Source organism: Trifolium pratense, linkage group LG6 (assembly GCF_020283565.1).
Source record: "Trifolium pratense cultivar HEN17-A07 linkage group LG6, ARS_RC_1.1, whole genome shotgun sequence".
Taxonomy (NCBI): Eukaryota; Viridiplantae; Streptophyta; class Magnoliopsida; order Fabales; family Fabaceae; genus Trifolium; species Trifolium pratense.
The window spans coordinates 45,312,547-45,337,712 of NC_060064.1; the positions used below are offsets into that span (position 1 = coordinate 45,312,547).

General features: G+C 31.2%; 1 protein-coding gene and 1 non-coding gene across 2 annotated transcripts; one reads left to right on the plus strand and one right to left on the minus strand.

Moving 5' to 3' along the window:
* Window positions 1-14,587: 14,587 nt before the first annotated feature.
* Window positions 14,588-14,781, minus strand: LOC123893399. Its single transcript, XR_006803495.1, has one exon. It is a non-coding gene; the product is annotated as a U2 spliceosomal RNA (small nuclear RNA).
* Window positions 14,782-18,814: 4,033 nt separating this feature from the next.
* Window positions 18,815-24,313, plus strand: LOC123889145 (auxin response factor 18-like). The gene is made up of 13 exons (XM_045938367.1): window positions 18,815-19,508; window positions 19,694-19,789; window positions 20,193-20,249; window positions 20,358-20,510; window positions 20,621-20,705; window positions 21,102-21,192; window positions 21,264-21,428; window positions 21,512-21,631; window positions 21,958-22,030; window positions 22,121-22,271; window positions 22,460-23,058; window positions 23,388-23,575; window positions 23,900-24,313. Exons 1-13 carry the CDS (start codon window positions 19,380-19,382, stop codon window positions 24,030-24,032), a joined length of 2,040 nt encoding a protein of 679 aa, XP_045794323.1. The 5' UTR covers window positions 18,815-19,379; the 3' UTR covers window positions 24,033-24,313.
* The last annotated feature ends 853 nt before the right edge of the window (window positions 24,314-25,166 follow it).

Here is a 25,166-nt window from a genome sequence, read left to right on the forward strand (position 1 = left end):
CATACCCGTTCATTTTTGCGGGTAATTACCCATACCCGTGCCCGTACCCAAAATGCGGGTTTTTACCCTAGCCGTCGTGGGCAATTTTTGCGGGTACCCTCTAGGTATGGGTCAAATTGTCATCCCTAATTTATATGTGTGAGTAGAGCTGTCAAAGGGGCCGGCCCGATCCGGCCTGGCCCGGTCTGGAGGGGCCCGGCCCAGCTCGGCCCGTTAACTTCATGTCCGGCCCGCTTAGCTCGGTCCGATAAGCAAAAGCCTACAGGGCCGGATGGGCCGGCTCACTAATTTTCGTAGTATTTTTTTAAAAAAAAAAAAAAAATATTCTACTAAATTTATGTTATATTTCTCAACTAAATCTTCAAAAAGGTAATTCATATCCCTATATTTTCTCACAAAATCTCTCAAACAACATTATCTTGCTCTTTATCATCATCAAACAAACAAAAAAATCTCTAACAAATAATTTCATTCTAATCCAATAAATTTTTTGTCATATTATTATTATTACTACCCAAAAAAAATTTCAAGTTTTATATCTTTCATTCATCCATTGTAATTTAAGTAAAAAAAAAAAACAAAAATATAGAAAGAATATAAAATAAATACAATAAAAAGATGATAGGCTTAAAATAACCATATTCTAAGTTTTATATCGTTTACTGCAATTGCACAAAAAAAAAAAAAAAAAAAATAACAAAAGATGATATGCTTAAAAATAGGAATAAAACAGATTATAGATAGGAACAAAACACAAATAATAACAATAAAACAACAAAAATAATAAAAATAATTATATATGAATTTATGCATAAAAATAGGACCAAAATATAACAATAAAAAGATTATAAAAAAAATTCAAATAATTTGTTTAATTCTTTAAGGGGCCGGCCCAAAAGCCTGTGGGCCGGCCCATGACGGCCCATGAAAAAGCGTGACCCGATAAGGTTCGGGCCGATAAGGCCCGACCCCCTTTTTATGAAGTCCGGCCCATGTAAAAGGATATGGCTAATGGGCCGTGTAAAAAAAATTAAAGAAGTTATTTTTTGACAGAAAAATTAATAAAATTAATTAAATGCTAGTGTAGCAATTAATATTCTTTTTAATTTTTTGACAAATATTTTTTTAATAAGAAAATATTATTCTTTTTAATTAACACTACTATATATATTTGAGCTTTATATATATATTATGCTCAGGGCCGGTTCCGAGATTTTGGAGGCCCGGGACAAATAACAAAAATGGACCCTTAATAAAAAAAATTGAAAAAAGAACATTATTTATTTAAATTGTAAATAGTATCAACAATATCAAAAATAGTCATAACTAATATAAAGAAAAGGTCATTCCACAGTGTTGAAATTAAATCGATAAATATAAAAAATTAAGCGACATATCATTAAAAATGGACCGATAATTTTTAAAAAAGAGTAATCTTTTATTTAAAATGTAAACATCAAGCTAATATCATTAAAAATTGATAGTGTTTTTAATAAAAATTGCAACTTAATTTCAGAAATTAATTCTTTATCTTCAAAAAAAAATAAAATGTACTTTTTTTAAGAAAAAAGTAAAATAGTGAAGTTATTTATAAGTTATAGAGTGATTTTATTTATTGAAAAAACTCACAACTTTGAAAAAGGAAACATTTTTAAAATTACTTATCAAATGTTCATTATAAATGAATTAAAATAAAATAAAATAAAAAAACAAAAGTACCATAGGTTTGAGTTGAACTCATAACTTCTAGGTACTAAGACTTTGGGTTAGGCACACCAACCAATATAGCAAGCATCATTTCATGTAAACATTTTGCAGCAAATATACTTCAATACTGTTTTACATTATGGGCCTGAAAAAAAATATTGAGGGCCCCAAAATTTGGAGGCTCTGGGCTCAGACCCTGTTTGCACTAGCCCAAAACCGGCCTTGATTATGCTGGAAGTGATCGCAGATATATGATCATATGCAAGATTTGATATATACACAAAAACACAAGTCATAAAATCTATATGCTTCATTGAAATAAAAGATTATCAAGTGTATTATTAATTTATTTTTTATTTATATCCACTATAAAAAATAATAATGAAGCAAAGGTAAGTTTCACAACCATGTACATAAAAAAGCTACTTTAAAAAAAAAATTACATAAAAAGCTAGGAAAATTCTAAATTATTAAAATTTGCTTTAGTTTATGCCACGTAATCATTAAATTAATATCTCGAGAGCACGAAATAAAATTAAAAAACAGAATGTTACCTTTGATTTCTTGTTTATTTCCTTCTTTTGGGGGAATTTGTCTACAACTTGTGGAGTAAAATATTCACTACGTACCTACCACGGAATTTGAAAGAAAAAGAAGTGTTACATCTCGAACCGCAGATACTTTATATAATACTAATTAGGTTGGTAATCATCGTGTCAAATTAGCATAGATGATAGGCATTGAAATCGGAAGAGTATAATTGTTTATAGGATATATATAAAAGCTAGCTAGAAAGCTTCAACCCACCACAAGTTGTTAACTTTTCTTAAATGGCAAAATGATACTATTAAAATTTGAAATGGCAAAATTATACTATTAAAAATTGAAAACCAAAGAGTACAAAAGAGAACAAAAAAACGCACCCCAAGTTGTTAAAAAAGATAATGAAACAAACTAAGTTATTATTAACTTGTTTCTTGTGCACCAAGTTATACATAATCAAAGGAGCAAGTGTTCCAAATCCAAACACGACCACAAAGACAACAATTCTAAAAGAGAGACATTCACGCTTTGTGTGTCAAAATTGCTTTTGTCGCAATTTGAAGTTCCTTGAGTGGTTTTCACTTCATGATGAGATAGTATCCAATAACGACCTACACGTTGAATACTCTCCATTCAAATTAAACAAAAAACATCAATAAGCCACAAAACTAAAAGAGGATTAACCAAAGATTCAAAATATAACTCTTTTATGATTCATAATTTTATCCCTACATTTCTCTCTTCTTTTCTCTTTTTATGATAATTAACACCTGAAATTCACACGCAATAGTTTCATATTTGATTCCGAGTCAAAATATTCAGTCTAACATTATTAATATTGTCAATTGAGCTAATTGATATTACATACTATCTCCATCTCTCTCTATATTAATTATTTAGGTAGTTTGATTTTATTTTATTTTGGTTAAAGGTGTTTTGATTTTGATTTAATTACTATATATTATAGATTCTTCAATAAAAACAATCTAAATTACGAATTGTGAAAGATGAATTTCAAACTGAGATCGGGGATCATATAGTTCACTATACAAAAAAGATTGAGAACTTTGTTAGCATAACTATAGACTAATAAAGGTCACTTCTAAAAAAAAATTAGACTAATAAAGGTCACATTTTGCTCCTAGTTGAATTCAGTTTCCGACAAAAATAATATTCCTTTCATCTCAAAACGAGTCAAAATGAGTGACCTACTTGATTATTTCACATATATTACAAAAATGCATAAATGATCAAGTAGGTCATCTCTAAAAAAATAACTTTTTGGTCTAACCCTAATCTCACACGAATGGTCAATCTAGGTCTAAAATGAAGATATTTATACATACTTGGGTGCATGCTCCTCATGATCACACATCAAGCAGCTCCTACAACACGATCCAACCCCCTAATTTGCCTTGCGGATTTGTAAGAATACACCAATTTTCCAAAATTTCGACTTAAGATTTTAAGACAAACATCAAATTATAAGCAATGTTGGTGCTAGCTTAGATTTCCCAATTTTTGTGTGTAGTGTAAATGTTCCCCCTTCTTCTCTCTAAGTGTTAAAGTCTCTAACCGAATACTATACCTCTCTAAATGGTAGAATGATCTCTCAATCAAGTGGTTTCTTGAAGGCATGTAGTATACATGTTATTGGCTATATACATCTCAAGTGAATAAAGATAAAATCTACTGTAGCAATCAACTGTACAAAAACAGGGAAGTACAATGTACACCAAGGCTTAGTGAGGTCAAAAGTAAGTTAGTGGAAACAACTTGGGGTGTTGGGTAACCAAAATTACCTAAGTAAGCACAAAGCTAAAGCTCATAGTTTTTCGGCCTAACCTAAGTAAGCATAAAATAAATGTAAATGGTTACACTTTCTATCGTCTCAAAAGTAGATTACCATTAAAAAAATAGCTTAATAACTATGCATTTTCCCCCAAATACGGTCAATTATATTTTACTATGATATCATATACACTATTAATGTATAGTAATTAAATTCAATAAACTAAAAAATTAGTTTGGATTATCAGTGGTGATTGGTGATGAACTTGGTAAGAAGGACCACGGTTCTGTTAGATAATAAAATAATAATCTATGTTATTGGGCATGTTAGTTTAGATTCCATTAAGTTTTATTATATATATTCTCTAGTAACCTTTTTGTAATGTTAAACTATTGGTATTCCATTGAAACCCTAACCGTCTTTCTCTTTTCTATTTATGTATTTCTGATTCTAACATGATATCGAGAGCTTGTTTCGATCCTCCTTGAATTGTTCATTTCTTCCGTTGTTGAATTCCCAAAATTTTGGGAAACTATGTGTTTTGAAGATTGTATTTATTGATCTCGATCGGTTTGGTTCGTTGGATTTAATTTATTCATTGGTCGATCGATGTTCACTTTGATCCATTTGTTTGGTTGGTCTAAAGTTTGGGAACGTGTTTGATTTAGCTTTTGAAGTTTCTCTTGTAAGTTATATGTTTGTCATTGAATTTGGTGTTTTGAAGATCAATTTCAATCTCATGGGATTGATTTGTGAGAATTGTGCTACCGTGCCATTGCGTTTAGTTTGGTCATAATCGTTTTTGGCATTTGCAATTTCTTGGTTTATTCTGGAAGTATTTCTTTTGGGCACGGTGTGAATGTAATTTTCTGTGGCGGCTTCTCATGTGATTTGGATTGGTTGATTATTCTCTTTGGTTGATCCTCTCTTTGTTGGTATGTTGGTTCCTCTTCTTTGATTGTCTTTCTCTCTTTGATTTTCTTAGTGGTTTGATTATTCTTCTTATTGATTGTACTTCTTCCTGCTGAATTCTTCTGATTGATTGCATTTCTCTCTGGCTTCTTCTGATTGCACTTCTCCTTGACTTCTTCTGATTGCATTGTACTTCTCCCTAGCTTCGTCTGATTGTTTGCACTTCTCTCTGGCTTCTTCTGATTACATTGTATTTCTCCCTGGCTTCTTCTGATTGCATTGTACTTATCTCTGGCTTCTTCTGATTGCATTGCACTTCTCCCTGACTTCTTCTTCTGATTGATTGCACTTCTCTCTAGCTTCTTCTTCTGATTGCATTGCACTTCTCTATGGCTTCTTCTGATTGATTGCACTTCTTCGTGACTTCTTCTTATTGCATTGCACCTCTATTGGTTGATTATTCTGTTTGGTTTGGATCTGTTCGTTTAATTTGTAACAAGCTTAAAACTTAGTAAGCTTTAGCTTGAAGGGTAGTGTTTGAAGTTTATAGTATTTAGTATTTTTCCGTATTTTGTTTGACAAACTCACAATGCTTCTTGTTGATGCATCGTGAGTTTGAGAGTGGATGTTAGATAATAAAATAATAGTCTATGTTATTGGGCCTGTTAGTTTAGAGTCCATTAGGTTTTATTATATATTCTCTAGTAACTTTTTTGTAATGTTAAGCTATTGGTATTCCATTGAAACCCTAGCCGTCTTTCCTTTTCTATTTGTGTATCTCTGATTCTAACAGGTTCGATCCCCCGCAACTGTGATTGGGAGAGGGCTGAAACCACTTGATGCCAGCCCGAACCAGATTAAACTTGTGGTGAAAGCCAAAAAAAAAAAATAGTTTGGATTTTCTTATTATCCTCAAGAAAAATGATATTTTATCGCGAATATGTGCGACATGATTGACATGTTTTCATTGCACCATTATTTTGTGACGTGTATTCCGCCAAATCTTTGGTGTATACCGCAAAACAATATTCTATATTTACAATCATTTTGGTGGTTGAAAGCCTACGATGTTAGTCTTGGTTTAAATACCCACATGTGGTGGTCGAGCCCCTTTATTTGTCTGGGCATTGATTAAACTTTTTGTTGCAATGTATTCTCCATGATTGTAAACTCTTGAGGGTCTTTCAGGCACACTTTATGCTAGTAAGGGCTCCTCGTTGTTGTTAATATATTCCAGTTTTGCTTATTAAAAAAAAAAATCTATATTTATAGTCAAGACATCTATACATGCATCAACTTGTATTTTTTTTTTTTGTTGATAGAGTGCATCGACTTGTATTTTTACTTTATATAACAAATCTAATATATGAAATGAGAATTTGAATATTTGAATCTAGTTCAGACAATCCTAATTCTCGACTCTTTTTTTTTTTTTTGTAGATTAATTCTCGACTTTGTGAATGTGTGATTGTTAGGAAATAACAACACTAAAGAAAAAAAATGAACACAATCAAAATACAAGAATATAATGTGGAAACTTCAAACCGGAGAAAAAATCACAAACAGTTGTCTAAACCAACAACTAGAGAATAATCACTATGTGAAAATTATTACAACACATAAACTTCTCTCACTCTCACCCTAATGCCTCAATACAACCACACTCTCACAAAACAAATATTTAAACTAAGAGTCAGATATAAGCTTAAAGTACTACTGACTGGTGCAATTACAAACAAAGAACTTAAGTCCATTACATAGCCTTGATTTCCTCCTTGCTTCACAATTCTAAGTGATGTGAGACTTTCAATAGCTATTTTTTAACCTCTTTATTTATTTAAGAAACTAGACGATGTGAGACTTGACAATCACCCCAACAGTGATTATATGCAATCCATTTTAATTTCAAATACAGAACAAAAATCTTACCAAGTAATTTTTGGACATCCTTTTTTTATGCAAAAAATTAAATCATATCAAATTGCGATTTGCCTCTAGCAATTTTTTTTAACCTAAGAAAATCAAATATGTACGTTAATTAGTAGGGAGGGAGATATATAGTAGAAATCATCACCCTAAATCAATTTACTAAACCCCATATTTAAATTATAGTTTCCTTTTCCACAAAGGAATAAATAAAATTTATTTTTTGTGCAGGCCGTCAAATTTAAAGCAAAGAAAACCAACTAAACCACGTTGGTCTCCACATGGGGTCCTCATATACTAATATATTATCCCAACCAAAAATAGTATTTTCTCCGGTCCTATATATAAGGAATACTTTGAAGATAAAATAATTGGTCTTTTTTATAAGAAACACTCTTTAAATTTATTTTTTATTAAATAGATAATCATTTATATACCCTTATTAAATTGTATAAAATGCAACTTATTCCAATTTTATGCATTAATTACGCAACACATTCCAAAGATTAGTTTTAGAATAACACATAACATTTTAAAATTTTTAATAAAAAAAATAAATCTGTTTGATATGTGTAGTTTTTCTCAATGTATTCTTTATATAGAGGACCGAAAGAACTTCTAAATTTTATATTCTCTTACATACACACACTTGCAACTAAGTGCAAGTTTATTGCATAATAATGATTAAACAAATTGTTGTCTTTAGGTTTGGTATTGGTTTATAAAATTTTAAAAGCATTTTTGATTTGAAGGCGTGGTTGTGATGGTGGGAGAATCTGCAGCATGTCCCTTCATAGCTTATAGAAACTAAACAACGATAATGACCTATCCATTATCTATCTTTCATTGTGATGTGAGTACTTCCATTTCACATCATTTATTAAATTAAACCTTTCTTTATCTAATTGGTCTCCTGAATGATAATGACGATTATATATAATAACTATAAATAATAGTACAATAGTATTTTGCATTCACATTTATTTTCATCCGCCTTGAATAATAGGCTTTGTCTAATGTGAATTAGCTTGGTAGGTCTTGCACCATGCACGACAAATATTTACCATTGGATTAAAAAGCTTTGAGAAATTTTCAGTGAGACATGTTACATGGGATCTTTACCCTCTCCCTCAAAATTCCTGTTTTTTGGTCACACCCACCCACCTTCTCTCCTGGGAAAAAGAAAAAGACTATGCACAAGCTTCTTCTTCATTTCCTTACTTGTTTTCAGCCATGGTTACTTCCACTTCCATTACTATTTACCATCAATTTTCTTCTCTTATAAAAACATAAGATAAATAAAAAAAGGAAAAAAAAAGGGATGATTCATCCATTGCCGCCGACAAAAGTCCAATGCACGACGACGAACTGTTTATCTCTTTACTTCGGCCATCGTGTTTCGCTTCTGTCATTGTAGATCTGCGTGTGGCATCTAATATTCTTCGTAGATCTACATTTTCTTCTACCTTCAAATTGACCCCGACAATGGATCTACGTTAGACTTTAGAGGACGACCGAACTTGAAATTCATTAATCGGAGCAGTAGCGATAACACAAACTCAAAATAAAATTTTTAAAAAAAAATTAAAAGAAAAAATGAAGTTTTTTTTTGTTATGAAAAAAATAAAGATGTTGAGAAAAGGGGAAATATGCTATGTAAGGTCCACCATAAAATCAAGTGTAACCTTTCAATCTAACAATAAAAAGAAGTGGTTCATCATGAAAGACTTAATTAAGTGTTGCACAATAGACTTCGCCTAAATAATATTTGTTTATATAAATAAAAATAAATTACTTAAGGCCTTGTTTGTTTCTAGGGAAAGTGAGTGGATGGATAGTAAAGAGGAAAGAAAGTTTATTGAAAAGTGAGTTTCCACCGTTTGGTTCTCTGTTAGAGAGGAAAGAAAATTTCATTTTGGTGGACCCCACGTGCCAAAACCTTTCCGCCCATCTTTGAGGGAAAGCTGTAAATGCAATTGTAACTTACTGAAAGGACAAAAAGGCCCTCTCTTTGAAAACTGTATTTTGCTACACATTCACACACTTTTTCAATTTAAATTTCCATTCACTTTCTTTCCTTCAACTTTCTTTTGTGATCCAAACAAACTCTAAGGGTAATCAATTGTTAGTTAGTTTAGTGGTGATTGACATTGAACTTCGTAGGGAGGATCACAGTTTGTCCCCTCACAACTACGATCGGGAGGGGGCTGGAACCACTTGATGTTAGAATTGTGGTCCTCTCGATCGCCGTTGCGGGGATCGAACTGTGGTCCTCCCTATTCGGTTCAACACCAATCATCACTGAGCCAACTAACGATTTGTTAGCATTCGACTTTCTCTTGTTGGGGTTGATTGCAATGTAAGTCTCACATTGATAATGGAAAAAAAATGTCACAGAAATTATATTGGAGAAGTCTCACATTGCTTAGAGAAGTGAAGCAAGGGGGAGATCAATGTTATGCATAGAGTCATAGAGACCTCAAGTTTTTTGTTTTAACACATCAAGCAGTAGCACATGAAAACACTTTAAATTTATGTTTGTGTCTTTTTTCTTCTTCTTTTCTCTTATGCTCTTGTTTTAGAGTATTGTAAATATAGTTCAAATATTTACTTTGGAGAGTTTGATTGTACTTGGGTCATGAGGTGATTGAGAGTAAAGTTTATATGTTGTAACAACTATCACATAATGTTTATTCTCTGGTTGTCGGTTTTGACAACGACCATGATTTTTTATTCGATTTTAAAATTTCCACATTATATTCTTATATTGTGATCCTTTATTTTCTATATACCTGTTTTCCTCGACACTATTTACGCATATCGTTTTGACTTAATTTTGGGTATTGAGATGTCTCGTCAAAGAGGTGGAAAAAATATGTGGTTGGAAAATGACTTTAAAATGAATTACTTCTCCAACTTTAGTTCCATGACAGGTAATGTTAGATGAAATTTTTGTATTGTCTTCATAAAAAGTACTCCATCCAAACACGAATATAAGAAAAATAATACTTCAAATTTTGGACACAAATATAAGTAAAAGTTGGCTACTTTTAAACTAATTAAGATTACTATTCCTAATATACTCTTATTTAATCATTTCACTTTTCAAAAGTTTATGTGATTTCCAAGGCACAAATCACTTTTCAAAGGGTAATATAGTAAACTTAACTCATGTTTTGCATTAAATCAAGAAAATTAACTACACTTAACTAAATTTCTTAAACACCGCATAAACGATTATTTTTTCTTATATTTGTGTCCGAAGGAAGTACTCCCTCCGTCCCAAATTATAAGGGAAAAAATCTCATTTTTTTTGTCCCAAATTATAAGGGAGAAAGTCATTTTCAAGAATGTTTTTCCCTTATTCTCAAAAAAATAAATGCAAATTGCATTTAATTTTCTCTCTCTACCATTTTCTCAATAAACAACAACCAATAAAAATTGTTTTTACATCTTGCTATGCAACTTATTCCAAGAAAAACCCACAAAAACATATTTTAAATTCTCATGTTTTACTTTTTCTTAATATGTGTGATTTTTTTATTTTCTCTTATAATTTGGAACGGAAGGAGTATCTATTTAAGAATTACTCATCTCCCATGTTAATAGGGAAGGTAATAGAACGTACCCATAAATTAGAAATTTTGATTATTCAAACCAAAAATTTTATGGATGGGGTAATATTCCTCATTTCATTTCAAAGAATTTCTTTCGTAATAGGTTAGACATACCAAACTATAAGTTTTACTAATTTTATTTAGGTTCCGGTTTATATTTCACATTATTCTTTATTTTTATTTTGTTATTGAAGCGTCAACATAGTTGAGATATCATTCATTAAAAAAATTGTTGAGATATTAGTTGTTTTTAATGATGCATTTGTACGTGCACTTCAATATTTCTTTTTTAAGTTTATATAGTTAGGCACCATACCGTGAAAAACAATATAGTTAGGCACATAACTTTTCTTCCATTAGCAAAAGAGGTAACTAAAGTAACCAATCGTCAGTTGGTTCAGTGGTGATTGACGCTGAACTTAGTAGGAAGGACCGCGGTTCGATCTCCCGTAACTGCAATCGGGAGAGAGCTGAAACAACTTGATGCCAGAACTGACTCAGAACTAGATTAATTGGTGGTGAAAAGAAAAAAAGGTAACTAGGTAAGTCTTATGTAACCCAAAAAAACAAAAAAAAAAAAAACTAGGTAAGTCTTAGAACAAAGGAAAGGACACCCATAGCAGAATTGGTATTTCTTTTCTTTTTTTCACAAATAACACAATATATTGGTCATTACTTTAAGGTAAAAAAAGTCCGTTAAATAATGATTGTCAGAAAGACAAGTGTCGAATAATTAGGTTGTTCATAAAGTTCTATAATACAAAATTATATATGCATAAAGTACCCTATTTTATTAGTACACTAATAAAGTACTCTATTTGAGATCACTAATCATACACAACTACAGCCGAAAACACAACACACACATAAGTAAATTGTGATAGGTTTTGAGTCATTTGTTTATTTACCAATTGTCCATGTTCCCATAAGAATGGTTATCTTCTCTAATATATAGTTTAATTATTATGCACCCAAAGCTAAAATTATAATATGGGAGGACATTGAGGACAATGATTAAGTGCACTAGTTACTTGAGCCAATGAAGTGATGAATGCACATTAAAAAGATGGACAAAGAAAAGAGTGACGGTGGGCTCGGTTAAGATTGATTCATGTTTGATTGAAGAGAAAAAAGTAAATATATATATATTTTTGGTTTTGTTAATATGATATGTTTGATTACTTGTTTTGGAAAGTATCTCAAATTCATGTTAAATAGATACGTCGGTGAAGATTTTTTATTTGAATAAATGGTTGATTTACTCTTTAAATTAATCTTAATGAAAAAAATAATTCATGCCCTCAATGTTCAAAAACTTTACACGATCAATGGTGATTGACGCTAAATTTGATAGGGAGGACCACAATTCGATCTCCCGTAACTACAATCTATGAGGAAGCTGGAACCACTTGATACCAGAATCCCAAATCAGATTAAACTAGTGGTAAAATGAAATAAAAAATTTATACAATCATCTTCATTCTCACGTTTCTCATGTATCTTTTGTTCATATATATTGATTTGAAAATAAACATGTTAAAAAAGTCACATATTGTTTAAAATTGTGCAGAAATATGGAGGTCAAGATTATATATGAGCTCTAATTCTTCATTATAAATTGCACCAATTGAAATCACTTTAAATTAATTTGTCTTCCTTTATCTAATTCTTCATTATAAATTGCACCAATTGAAATCACTTTAAATTAATTTGTCTTCCTTTATCTTTTTTTTTATACACTCTGTAGTTAGATATTTGTTTTGAAAATTAGATTCTTGCCAATTTGAAAGTTGTACTATAAGTTTTCAGCTTGATTTTTGACATTTTTGACATGTGTAAATTTCTTAATTGGTTTAATTTTATGTGAAGTATACTCTTTATAGTGGAGTATGATAGTTCTTTTGAGATGTTGTGAGAAGCACAATAAATTTGTATCTAATTTTTTTCTCTTATATTCTTATAGTGTTGTGAGATGTAATTGATTATTTATTTAGAATAGTGTAGATATAACCGTAATAAAATTTGGCATCACTACCAGGTATTGACATTAACCACTAATATGAGACTTTTGCATGATAGTGTTGGTCATGATCTACATGAAAGGAAAATGTTCTCGGATTGGGTTTTGGAATTGGTGATGGAAGTATTGGAGACATAAATGATGTTGACATTAACCTGCGTATTCCATATGATATTCTAATATCGAGCTCAGATGATCCTATTGCCTCGATTGTTATCATCATATATCCATCTAAAATTGATAATATAAAATATCCTACATTTTTTCAGGATAGAGCATATTGACTCCAAAAAATTCAATTGTTGACTTGATTAATGAGTACATCTTGTCGTTGATAGACAGTGTGCAAAAAATATATTTGAGCTACGATTCTCCAGAAATGATAACTGGTTTCGACAGACCGGATGATATACGCACTCCAGAATTTTTAAATACAATTACATGTTCGGGCTTTACAAATCACAAGTTAAAATCGAAAGTTGGAGTTCCTGTTATGTTATTGAGAAATATGGATCAGCTCATGGGTTTTGCAATGGAACTCGGTTGATTGTTACCAAGATGAGACAATTTATTATAGAAGGAAAGATAATATCAGGAAGCAATATAAGCGACAAAGATTTTATTCCCAGATTATCCTTAACACCATTTGACGTCAGAATCCCTTTCAAATTTCAATGTCGGCAGTTTCTTATCGTTGTTTCATTTTCCATGACTATTAACAAGAGTCGGGGCCAGTCACTGAAAAATGTTGGAGTGTATCTTCCGCAATCAGTATTTTTGCATGGTCAGTTATACATTGATGTCTTAAGAGTCACACCGAGAAATAGTTTGAAGATTTTAATTGTTGATGATGACGGCAACCTTACAAATACCACTTCAAATGTCGTTTATAAAGAAATTTTTCGTAATTTGTAGGATTGTTTGTACTTTCATATTTATGTAAGTTGGTAGAAATAAATTAGACAATAAATATTTTCGACTAGTAAAATAGATATAATATAATTGATCTATAATTATTGATCAGTACAAACGCACAAACATGGTGACTAGTAAAATACTAATATCTTGGACCAATTGAGTAGTGTGGAGCAGCAATAACAAAGTTATATACACAGATTTGTTTTTATAAAGGCTGTATACACAGATTTATACATATACTCACATCTCTCACATTTATATAATTTTTACTAATTTGAGCATATATTGTCCTATTGGGTATGATGCACATTTATATTCTAATTCTGTCCCATTCCTAATTATTTTCCAAAGCAAAGTCAATGCTGCTAGCAATTTGTTGTAGGAATTGTAAATTCAAAGGCACCCACTAAAATATTTAGAAACAAAGCTTTAAACAACCGATTGAAAAGGAGCATAAAGGTCGTGAGAGTGACGACTGGTAGATAACACTGGATCATTAGTTAAATCAAGCGATCAAGATTGGATTATAAATTAATAAATTAATCAACTTCCTTTAATTTCCCTCTTTATTTTTTATGACAAAATTTGATTATAAATTAATCAACTTCCTTTAATTTCCCTCTTTATTGAATGTGTTCAAAGAAAGTTCTCAAAATGACACAGAAAAGTTAGCTGTGCAGGCATAATAGTGCATGTAGTGGGATTTAGTTTTAGAGGTCATTAAAGTTTAATTGTCGTACTTAATAATTCTAAATAAAAAATTATAAAGGGTATTCAATTTGGGTTAATAGTTGCTTATTATTAGTGTATGTTTAGTGATGTAAACAAAACAAAAAGTGAAGGATTAGTGATACTTTTGAAGTTATTAAACGAATAATTAGTCCATAATTTCTAGCTCAACTGTCGAAATATCAAAATTGTTAGTGTCGGACGTTGGGATTGGGGTTCGAACCCCGGTCACTCCACTTTGTGTGTGAGTTTTCAATAGCTTTGTCATTTCGTCTATCAACAAAAAAAAAAAAACTAATTAAGAAATAGGGACTCCAACTTTGTGAGACCCCAATTTCTTTTTATAGAAGAAAACTAATTTACAACATTAAAAATAATATAATTGCGAAAAATTGTAGTAATATTTTTTATTTTTTCTTTTTTGTGTGGTGCGCCAGCCTATGCAGTAGTGCAACGCATGGGCGACACACGAAAAGCCCAATAGCAAGCTATTGTAGTGGCTTCTCCCCCTTAAAAAAGTAATTTAATATCGTGTGGCCCATTGGACCACATATCAGATATTAAACTGATAAGAACAGATACTACACTTGATCTTAGCCAAAAGGCCGAGAAAATTCAATGGCAGGGAATAAATGGTAGGATATCCTCCATTTTTGGAATTCTACCGTGAGGTAAATAAAGTCTGATTAAGTATTGTTTTCATTCGGGTTTTCTAACGATTCATTCTAAAAGAAATTGATTAATCACTTGAGCTCAATATTTTGGTTCTCTTCTTCAATAACATGTTTATCCAATTAAATTTCACCCATTTATTTTCACTACATTTAATTTCAATTATTAAATTTTATTATGAATAGTGAGAATGTACACTAGATTTCCTTCGGTTAAAATTCCATAAAAACCTTCCTCAAACATGGATCAAATCGACTGACATAAGACCTAGAGTACTAGGATTTTTTCTCACTTTCATTTTGCTTTCATGGTTAACACCTTAATAATGATTTCTTTCTTTTTTGAAAGCTCTAAGTAGTACCTTTATCAAAGGCAGGTTATCATGTAATTTATAATTTTTAAACATATTCGAATGTTTTTCCTACCAACTAGTAATAGACTCATGTCATTGTACGGGTCGTTACGACCATATTTTTTTAAGTTATAGTTTGGTAATCTAAATTGAAAGCAAATATTTTTAAAATTTAGATGTAGTTAATAAGTATTTAGATTTTGTTGGAAATACGCAGACAAATATATTTTTTGCAAAGTGTTAATTATGAATTTTGATTAGTTCTAAAGGTAAAAATAGTTATATGGTGTAAAATTGTGAAAAAACATAAGATTCACTTTGAATATGCACCTAAAAGACATAAGATTTTAAATAGTTACATCATTCTTGTTAACCACAAGAACATCGGAAACAAAGTTAGAACTTATCCCGCATAAAATAAGTTTTTTGAAATTTTTATAAGTTAAAATTTGTCTCATGTATCATAATTAATTTTAAATTTATTTAAGTTCGAAATTATCCAGGTAGGTTTTTTTTAATTTTTTTTTTTATAATTTATAACTTGTCTCATGTTTAATAAATATTTTCAATTAGAATTTATCCTATACAGATAGTTAATTTGGAATTTTTATAAGTTAGAACTTATCCCGTATAAAATAAGTTTTTTGAAATTTTTATAATTTAGAACTTGTCTCACATATGATAATTATTTTGAAATCTTTATAAGTTAGAATTTGTCCAGTATATGATCATTAATTTGAAATTTATATAAGTTAGAACTTATCCCGTATAAAAGTTTATACTTTATTTTTTTTTTATAATTTAGAAGTTGTCTCACGTTTGATAATTATTTTAAAATTTTTATCAGTTAAAAATTGTCTCGTATATAATAGTTATTTGAAATTTATATAAGTTAAAACTTATTCCATATAAGATAGTTTTTTTAAAAAAAAAATAAATTGTAATTGGTTACAACTTTCTTACATTTGATAATTATTTTAAAATTTTTATCAATTAGAATTTCAGATGAATGCTATAAAAAAATGCAGATTAGAAAGAAGGGAGAAGTGAATGATATGAAAATGAGTGAAGATATATAGAATTTTGAATAAGTGATGAGGGGAAAAATTTGAATTTGAAATTTGGTGAGACATTGGGAGAAACAAAAAATGTCACATGTGTTTGTGGCTTAGATGACTTAGTTTCATTCAAACTGAAAAGGACATAAATGGCTCAGTGGTTTGGTTACAATGTAAAATCTGGTTTGATAAAACATTTTTCCACTCACAAATGTCCCAAATGGCTCATATGGTTTGGTTTCATTTGAAAAGGAGTGTACTTTTAGTTCAATCATCAAATTTTTGGACATCAATTATTCTCATTTGAGACACATGACAACACCTTAAACAAGTGTAATTTAGACTTATCCAGAACATTTAACTTTCTTATAAATTGAATATTTATAAACTTTTGTTGTCATTTCATATTTCAATGTAAGATTTATCAAATTAAAGTTGTTTACCTTAGTCCTCCAGGTTGGAATATAGTATGTAAAAAACTATAAAAAAAATATTTTTTTTTATGCAAACTTTTTTTTTGAAGACTTATGCAAACTTGTCTTCAATATAAAAAATATATAAATTCGTCCCTAATTATAAAACCTGTTTGATCACTGCACTGCGCCAATGCACAATTCTGATCACTAATATTTTTAATTATCTATTAGTAAAAATTTAATATTTTGAAAATACTCATCAAAACAAATTGAACAAAATCTTATACGCTAATATTTACATTTATATATTATTAAAAAAATACGGTCAAAACAAAGTAAATGAATAGTACATATTTATCAAACATATGTTTGGTATCATGGTAGATATGCCATAACCACCGTGATACAAAACATATGCTTAGAAACCACCCAAACTCACGCTCTTCCCTCTCACTAAAGAATAAAGCAGCCACACTCCTCTAAAATCTAAACTTCAGTTTAAAGATGTAGTTCCGACAGGTTGGTGTGATGCACGTGTATTTACGGGCGACACCACCCAAAAACTCCGGTGGGCTCGTAACCCACATGAGCTGCTCTCAACTAAGGATGTCAATTGCATCCGTAAGTGGGGATCTCCATGGGAATTGCTCTGTCTAAGGACCTGGAGAGAGGTTTGGAGATGGGTACAAGATTTTATCCCCCGTCCCTCGGAGACTCCGTCCCCAAATATTTTATTAAAATATTTTTATATAAATATGTTCAAAGTATTTTGTATATTATATTTATTTATATTTTCCAGAATATATATGTGTATAAAATTTGTTATAGATGTTTAATGTTGTCACTCATAAACCGAAAACGGGGTTTTCTTTTCTCGATCCCTTCTTGGAGTATAACAATAAGTATACCGATTTTTATCAAACAATAAAATAATGAATCCACATAGACTTGTGCGATGTTAAAACAGTTCAACAATTAATATTATTTTAGGTATAGATAAATGTTGTGTTTTGTTTTGAAGTTATGAAAACAGATTGACGTTATTATATCTTTCGCCTTAGAAAATGCACATGGATAACCACTTATATATGATAATGATAAAAGCTTATGCAATCAACGAAAGCAGTTAATTAAAATTTAAAATCCTAAGGTCAGTAGAGATTTATCTTTTAAGATCAATTTGAAAGTGATCAAGAATAAAAAAGCATTGAACTTAAAATTAACTGAATAACTATTAATTTTTATTGAATAAACTAGAACACGTAATTACATGAAACATATAGTTTCAAAGAGACTCATATGACAATTTCTAATTATCCTAAGAGAATTAAATACTCACAGTATAATAATAAACATCACAAAAGAGTTTTGAAGATTATACATGAATAGTTAAAATATAGCTAAAATAATAAATTATTAAGGAAACTCTCCTACATCACCTTATTTTTGATGAAAAGTAGTTACATGGAAAATATATATATATATATATATATATATATATATAATTCCTCTATAATTTTGAATCTTTACTCTAAGAGTAATAATAACAGCTTATTTTATTTTTTAAATATGTTGATACTACACTGTCCTACATCATAGTACAAACACATCTATCATGAACAAGTTCATCAAGTGGTGCATGGTGCACCACTTCTCAATAATTCTACGACGAATATAAATTTTAGAAAATTCACCATTGTATTGAAAGTTTATATCACATATCCATACAAATTTTTAGAAAAATTGAAAATCATTTGATATGTTATTGAGACCCATTAAAATTAACGGTATTTAATAAAAACTCATAAACCGTTAATTTTGATGTGTCTCAATATTCAATAACATATCAAATAATTTTCAATTTTTCTAAAAATTTGTATGGATGATCTATATGATGTAAAATTTCAATTTAACGGTGAATTTTATAAAATTTGTATTCGTCATAGGGTTATTGATAAATGGGGCACCATGCACCACTTGATTAACTTGTTCATATTAGCCGAAACCTTTTAATAGTAGTATAGTATTTCTTAGGAATATGTTTATATTCCTTGCCCATATATGATTGGATGCCTTTAGTACATAGTATTTTGACTCAGCATATACACTCATTCATAAGGTAAAACCTTACCTTACCCCATATTATTAATGTGAAAATTTATCCATTAGAGAGTAAAGACTCACTCACCCTTCTTTTTCTTTATAGAGAAAGCATTACTTCACCTTACACTATAAAGAGTATTTGCTAACTAATGAAATAGTAAACAAACAATATATGATTTAACTATAGGACACAAGAGACAGACACACAGTTGTGACACAACACTAACAATAAAATATTCAACACAAAGAAAGAAAGAAAAAAGAAGACATAGTCTTTTGTGTTATAAAAATGGACACAAACCAAAGAAGCTATTATGTCTTGTGATTCACAGATTCCAACAAACGCCGTTTCATTTCCTTACTTACACAAAGAAAGAGAAACTGTGTCTTAAAGGTTCTGTAACGTTTCATAACAGACACGATTTTAAAAGCTGCTTCAATTGTCCTCATAAAGTTCAATCATTCAATTGTGTAACCAGAACATGATGATGTATAGTACTGTTTCTGTAACCATGTAGTAATGGTTGTGATAATGATGATAAAGACTCATATTTGATCAGATTGGTGAAAACTGAAAAGTGATAAGTGAAAAGCTTCTGGTTTTTTAGATTGCAATGATGTTGAATTCTAGTGGAGAAGATGAATTGTATGAACAATTATGGAAGGCTTGTGCAGGTCCTCATGTTGAAGTTCCTCGTACAGGACAAATGGTTTACTATTTTCCTCAAGGACACATGGAACAAGTTTGTTCTTTTTTTGCAAATTCTTCTTTTTTATTGTTCTTTCTTTTTTTGGTCATAGGTTGTCTCAAAATGTGTTGTGTTGGGGTACTTGGAATTTGGATATGCTTTGATTCTTTTTTGTGTTTTTTTTTGTTTGGTTAATAAATTTGTTTTAATGTTTTTTTTATGTTTTTCTGTGGTTGTAGTTAGAAGTATCAACAAATCAAGAACTAAATCAAAGGATTCCATTGTTCAAACTTCCCAACAAGATCCTTTGTCGTGTTGTCAATGTTCATTTACTGGTAATTTTCTCCTTCTTGAGACAAAGAATTCTTCTTTTTGTTCTTTTGTTAAATCAAAAAGGTCAAATGTTCATCTGGGTTTTGTAGTTATTATGTTAATCTTTTCATTTTGGGGTTTAGTAATTAGTTTCCAATTTTTGGATTTTGGGTTTGTTTTATACAATTTGGTGTTTAGTTTTCTTTGTCTTAACCCTCCGGTTCCTAGGGAAACGTCATGATAATTCAGAGTTCAGCTGAGAGGTAAGTAAAGTCTAACTGAAACAATCCTTGAAACTCAGGATTGTTTTAGCCTGGATTCGAACCTCGGTACACTTGATCGGCTCGACGTTCATTGAAGCTTATTTGATTATATGAATTGGGGTGTGGAAAAACAAAAACTTGACATGAATTTTGATATGTTTAGGCTGAACAAGAAACAGATGAGGTTTATGCACAGATAACTCTGGTTCCAGAATCTAATGTAAGGATGCAGTTATACCTTTTTGATTCACAATTTTTTTTCATGGTCAACCTTAGAATAATTTTTCCAATGGTTTGGATTGATTTCTAATGGACAAAATGTGATTAGCAAACTGAGCCTACAAGCCTTGATCCTTGTCCTGCTGAACCTCCAAGACCGAAAATTCACTCCTTCTCCAAGGTCTTAACTAACTCTGATACAAGTACTCATGGTGGCTTTTCTGTTCTAAGGAAGCATGCCACAGAATGTCTTCCTCCATTGGTAATAATACCGTCTTTTTTGTTTTGTTACTTAATATGTTTTTGGTTTCCGATAATAGATCGAAATTGTTTTGTTGATATTTACTAAAACTATGTATGGATTTTGTTTAGGATTTGTCCCAATCTACTCCAACACAGGAATTGGTTGCTAGGGACCTTCACAATTATGAATGGCACTTTAAGCATATATTTAGAGGTAAGTGAATTATGAAATTTACCGTGTTTTTTTCTAGACAACTGTTAGTAAGTTTATAGACAACTGTTAGTAAGTTGGTCGTTTCGTTATGTTAGTTTCGAGGATTTGTCCCTTATTTCACCAAGTAGAAGGGACTCGGTTCTTTAAGCATGTAGTCTTAAGTTCAACCTGTGATGTTACTTGACCATACATAAGACTCGAGACTTTTCTTTTGCCTACTTGATGGGAAAACACTCTTAGAGACCAACAAAAAATGACATGAAGTTAGACATTGCATAAGATATGACCTGAAAATGTGTTTACAATAAGAGATGTCCCTTACCTTATACACCTATTTTGTAGGGTTGTCTTAAGATATGCTCAAACCAAATTTTAAGAGTTTTCCTTTCTGTTCAGGTCAACCACGTAGACACTTGCTCACAACTGGATGGAGTACTTTTGTGACTTCCAAGAGATTAGTCGCTGGAGATACATTTGTGTTTCTGAGGTATACATTTGATGTTTTTCCTTTTCTATTTGTCTATGAATAAATCAAATTTAACAAGGTTCTTTGTATAGAGGGGAAAACGGAGAATTACGCGTTGGAGTGAGGCATCTTGCTTCTCCACAGAGTTGCATGCCTTCATCTGTGATTTCTGGTCAGAGCATGCACCTTGGAGTCCTTGCAACTGCATCTCATGCTGTTGCAACACAAACTCTTTTTGTGGTATACTATAAGCCCAGGTAGAACATTTACTACTTTGTAAAAATAACTAGAAACTGTCTATTGTGTGGATGAATCGTGACAAGGGAATTTGTTTTCATAGGATGAGCCAGTTCATTATAAGTGTGAATAAGTATATGGAAGCTATCAACCAAAAATATAGTGTTGGCATGAGGTTCAAGATGAGTTTTGATGGGGATGATTCCTCTGAGACTGACAAAAGGTACTAAATTTACTGATGTAGTTTGCAACATAGGCATTTTCCTTAGATATTCCAAGACTTTGTTAGGATAAACAACTTACTTAAGCGCTTATATATAAGATTTTATGTATAAGCAAGTTCTATTAGAAAAGATAAATTAAAGTCAAACAATTTTCATATAAGTTATAAGCTGTTTTCATAAACTATGCTGAAGAGTTTATGGATACATCATAAGTTGTTTTCATAAGCTTTGTCAAGCAGCATCACAAGTGCTTATGCCAGTAGATAAGCTCAAATTAGTTAATCCAAACACACCCTAATTCTAATACATGGTTCATGATCATCAGATTTTCTGGCACAATAGTTGGACAAGAGGATATTTCTTCGCACTGGTTGAATTCAAAATGGAGATCACTCAAGGTATTCTCTCTCATCTTTGATTTTGCATAGTTCACGTTATTTCATGTGATTGTATCGTATTCAATATTCATTCGTGTCATATATTCCTAGGTTCAATGGGATGACGCTGCATCTATTCCAAGACCTGATAGAATTTCACCATGGGAGATAGAACCCCTTCTGGCTTCGGTTCCTATATCTCCTCCACCTGCTGCTGTAAAATATAAAAGGCCTAGACTACCTAGTGAAGTTCCCGATCTTGGTAAGGAAGCGGAATATCATATAATCGTTTTCATTTCAACTCGTTCCTTCTTAGTCAAGGCTCTATTTTAAATGCTCTTTCAAAATTTTACATTATAGCCTCATTTGATCCATGTAGCCGACCTCACTTAGTAGGGTTAGGCTTAGTGGTTGCCGTTGTTGTTGATGTTTTCATTTCACTTTTCAAAGGTGACACAGCACCAGGTGACTCTACTTACTGGGAAGCTGGGTTGACACAATCAGACGTAACACAAGTTAATATTATGTCGGAAATCCAAAGGAGTGAAAGTATGCATATGTGGCATCATAAGCTAACTGATAATAGCAGCTGCAATGGTAAATCAAGGAATCCAACAGACGGAAGTTGGCTATCTTCTCCTCATTCTAGTGGTCCTTCTCATTTGTGTCAGGACACAACCGACGATAGCAAGAGTGTCAATGTCTCAGCTTGGCCTATTTCAAAAACTCACTCAGAAATATTGAACAACAATGATCATTTGATTGACAAAGTTGACAAGGAGAACAAAGTAGAGCCTGCTACAAGCTGTAGATTGTTTGGGGTTTATCTTAATGATAGCAGCAGGAACTCTCAGAAGGCATCTGAATATGCAGAAAATGTATTTGGAGTCCCTTCTCAGGGATGTGTTGCCGCTCCCTTGTCAAGAACTGATACAGACCAAAATAACTTTGATATCTCAAAGTCTTCAAAAGAAAGGAAACAAGAACCGTTACAAATATCTCCAAATGAAACACAAAGCAAGCAAATCAATAGCAGAAGTTGCACCAAGGTACTTGTCATATATAATTTTTTTGTTGTCTTAACCCTCAGGTTCTCGGGGGAAGAGGCCCTAGTAATCCGAAGTTCAGTCGATAGGTAAGTGTAGTCTGTCAAAAGATTGTTCCAGCTAGGATTCGTAGTCGGGCTCTCCCGAACAATTCGTCCTTAACTGGAACTGACATATATTGTTTATTTATATAGTAGAGTTAATGTTTTTTTTAATGGAAAATGTTAGTATAATCAGTATTATTATTATGTAATTTATGTTATATCTCCATGTAGAGTTAATGTTCTATACACGACTCTGAATTGTTTCTTGTGTTCAAAACCTATCAAAAGGTTCAAATGCAGGGTGTTGCAGTGGGTCGTGCGGTGGACTTGACCGCGTTGCATGGATACGGTGAACTTATTGATGAATTGGAGAAGCTGTTTGACATAAAGGGACACATCAAACCTAGGAACAAGTGGGAAATTGTCTTCACTGATGATGAAGGAGATATGATGCTTGTTGGTGATGATCCATGGCCGTGAGTATCTCTTTAATGTATTGTTGAGGGAAAACAATTAGTGAAAATAATGAAGAAAATAACGGTATTAAATAAATAAATTTTTATGGTGCATAAGTTTTCAAGAAATAAAGGCTTATATATCCTTTTCAATATCTAGAACGCAAAAACGGACGAATGATGAGAGAAAGTACTTACATAAGTTCTATTAGATACATCAGTTATTTAATGAACCTGAAAAAAATAAAAATAATCTTTGCTTTATATATGAGACCAGAGGTTGTATTTGGCATGCATATTTACTATGAATACTATGTTGTTGATTGCATTATTATGTTCTTGCAGGGAATTTTGCAATATGGTGAAAAGAATCTTCATTTGTTCTAGCCAAGATGTACACAAAATGAGCACAGGAACCAAATTACCTATCTCATCAATAGAAGAGACTGTAATAAGCTCAGACACAGCTGAGACATGAAAAAATTACTGTCTTTTTAATAAAACGTTTTGTTAGTCTTTAATGTTGCTGTTTCTTGTTTGAGTTAATGAAAGCTAGTCCATTCTTGGCTAGACAAGTTCCATGCTATTAGATGTGAAACATTGACTAATTGTAGAAACTCAACAATTGGAAAAAACATGTTTTAATAAATTAAGTAGGTGAGAGGGGAGAAATAATTGGATTGTGGATATGTGAATACATCTGTGTTAATGCATGTGTGAATAATGCTTAATGTGCTAGTCTTGGCAATTTAATTCCAATTGCCATTTGTGTATTTGAAATTTTGGTATAAATCAGATATCATTGCAACCACCGGGTTCAGCGCAAGTGGTTGATGCGCATTGTGTATGAGTGTTGTAAACTCTGTGTTAGAGTTTTGATTTCTAATGATAAAAGAATAAGTATTACTGCATGTAACTACGATGATTAATCTTGAGTCGGGGATTTTTTTTTTTTTTTTTTTTTTGTATTTGAATTTGGACTAGATGAAATGTTTGGAATTTGTCTATAAGAGGTATGATGGTCCACTGCAGAACTGGTTCTGATGACATATGGGTAATGGGTTAAATCTGACAAGGTGGGGGCAATTTGTAGCTCTGCAGCTTTAAGACCCATACGTATCAAATGGAGTCAGTTATTTGAATCATGTGACATTGTGACCTACCTATCATGTCTCACAATTCTTGATAAATAAATAAATGAATTAAAGTAGTGTCAAAAAAAGAAAATGAATTAAAAGTATAATGTAGTTCGGGTTGAATATTGTGAAGCATAAAAAACTTAAGTCAAATTGGTTGGCTAATGAAAAAATTGTTGGGATAGGCTTAGGCAATTAAGATGGATTGAATACATTTTGGTGTTTGATTTGGTTTAGATGATTGCTCTTTGTTCCTCCTATATTATTGTTGATATTAAAAAAAAAACATTATTTTAAGATATCTCACGGTAAGATTTACATTATTTTAAGATATCTCACGGAAAGATGTCTATTACAAGATTTGCACTATCAAGAAATATCTTTCGGTGGATTGGGACATGAGAGGAATTATAATCAATTTAAAGAGGTAAAAAGTAATTATCTTTGATTTAATGTATGTTAGTCCGCACTAAAGA

What these genes read in the sequence shown, in the direction of transcription:
- LOC123889145 (XM_045938367.1), top strand. Translation starts at nt 19,380, where the DNA reads ATGATGTTGAATTCTAGTGGAGAAGATGAATTGTATGAACAATTATGG. An exon ending in TTGTCAATGTTCATTTACTG is followed by an intron (nt 19,790 to 20,192) that starts GTAATTTTCTCC and finishes TGATATGTTTAG; the next exon opens with GCTGAACAAGAAACAGATGA. An exon ending in CTTTAAGCATATATTTAGAG is followed by an intron (nt 20,706 to 21,101) that starts GTAAGTGAATTA and finishes CTTTCTGTTCAG; the next exon opens with GTCAACCACGTAGACACTTG.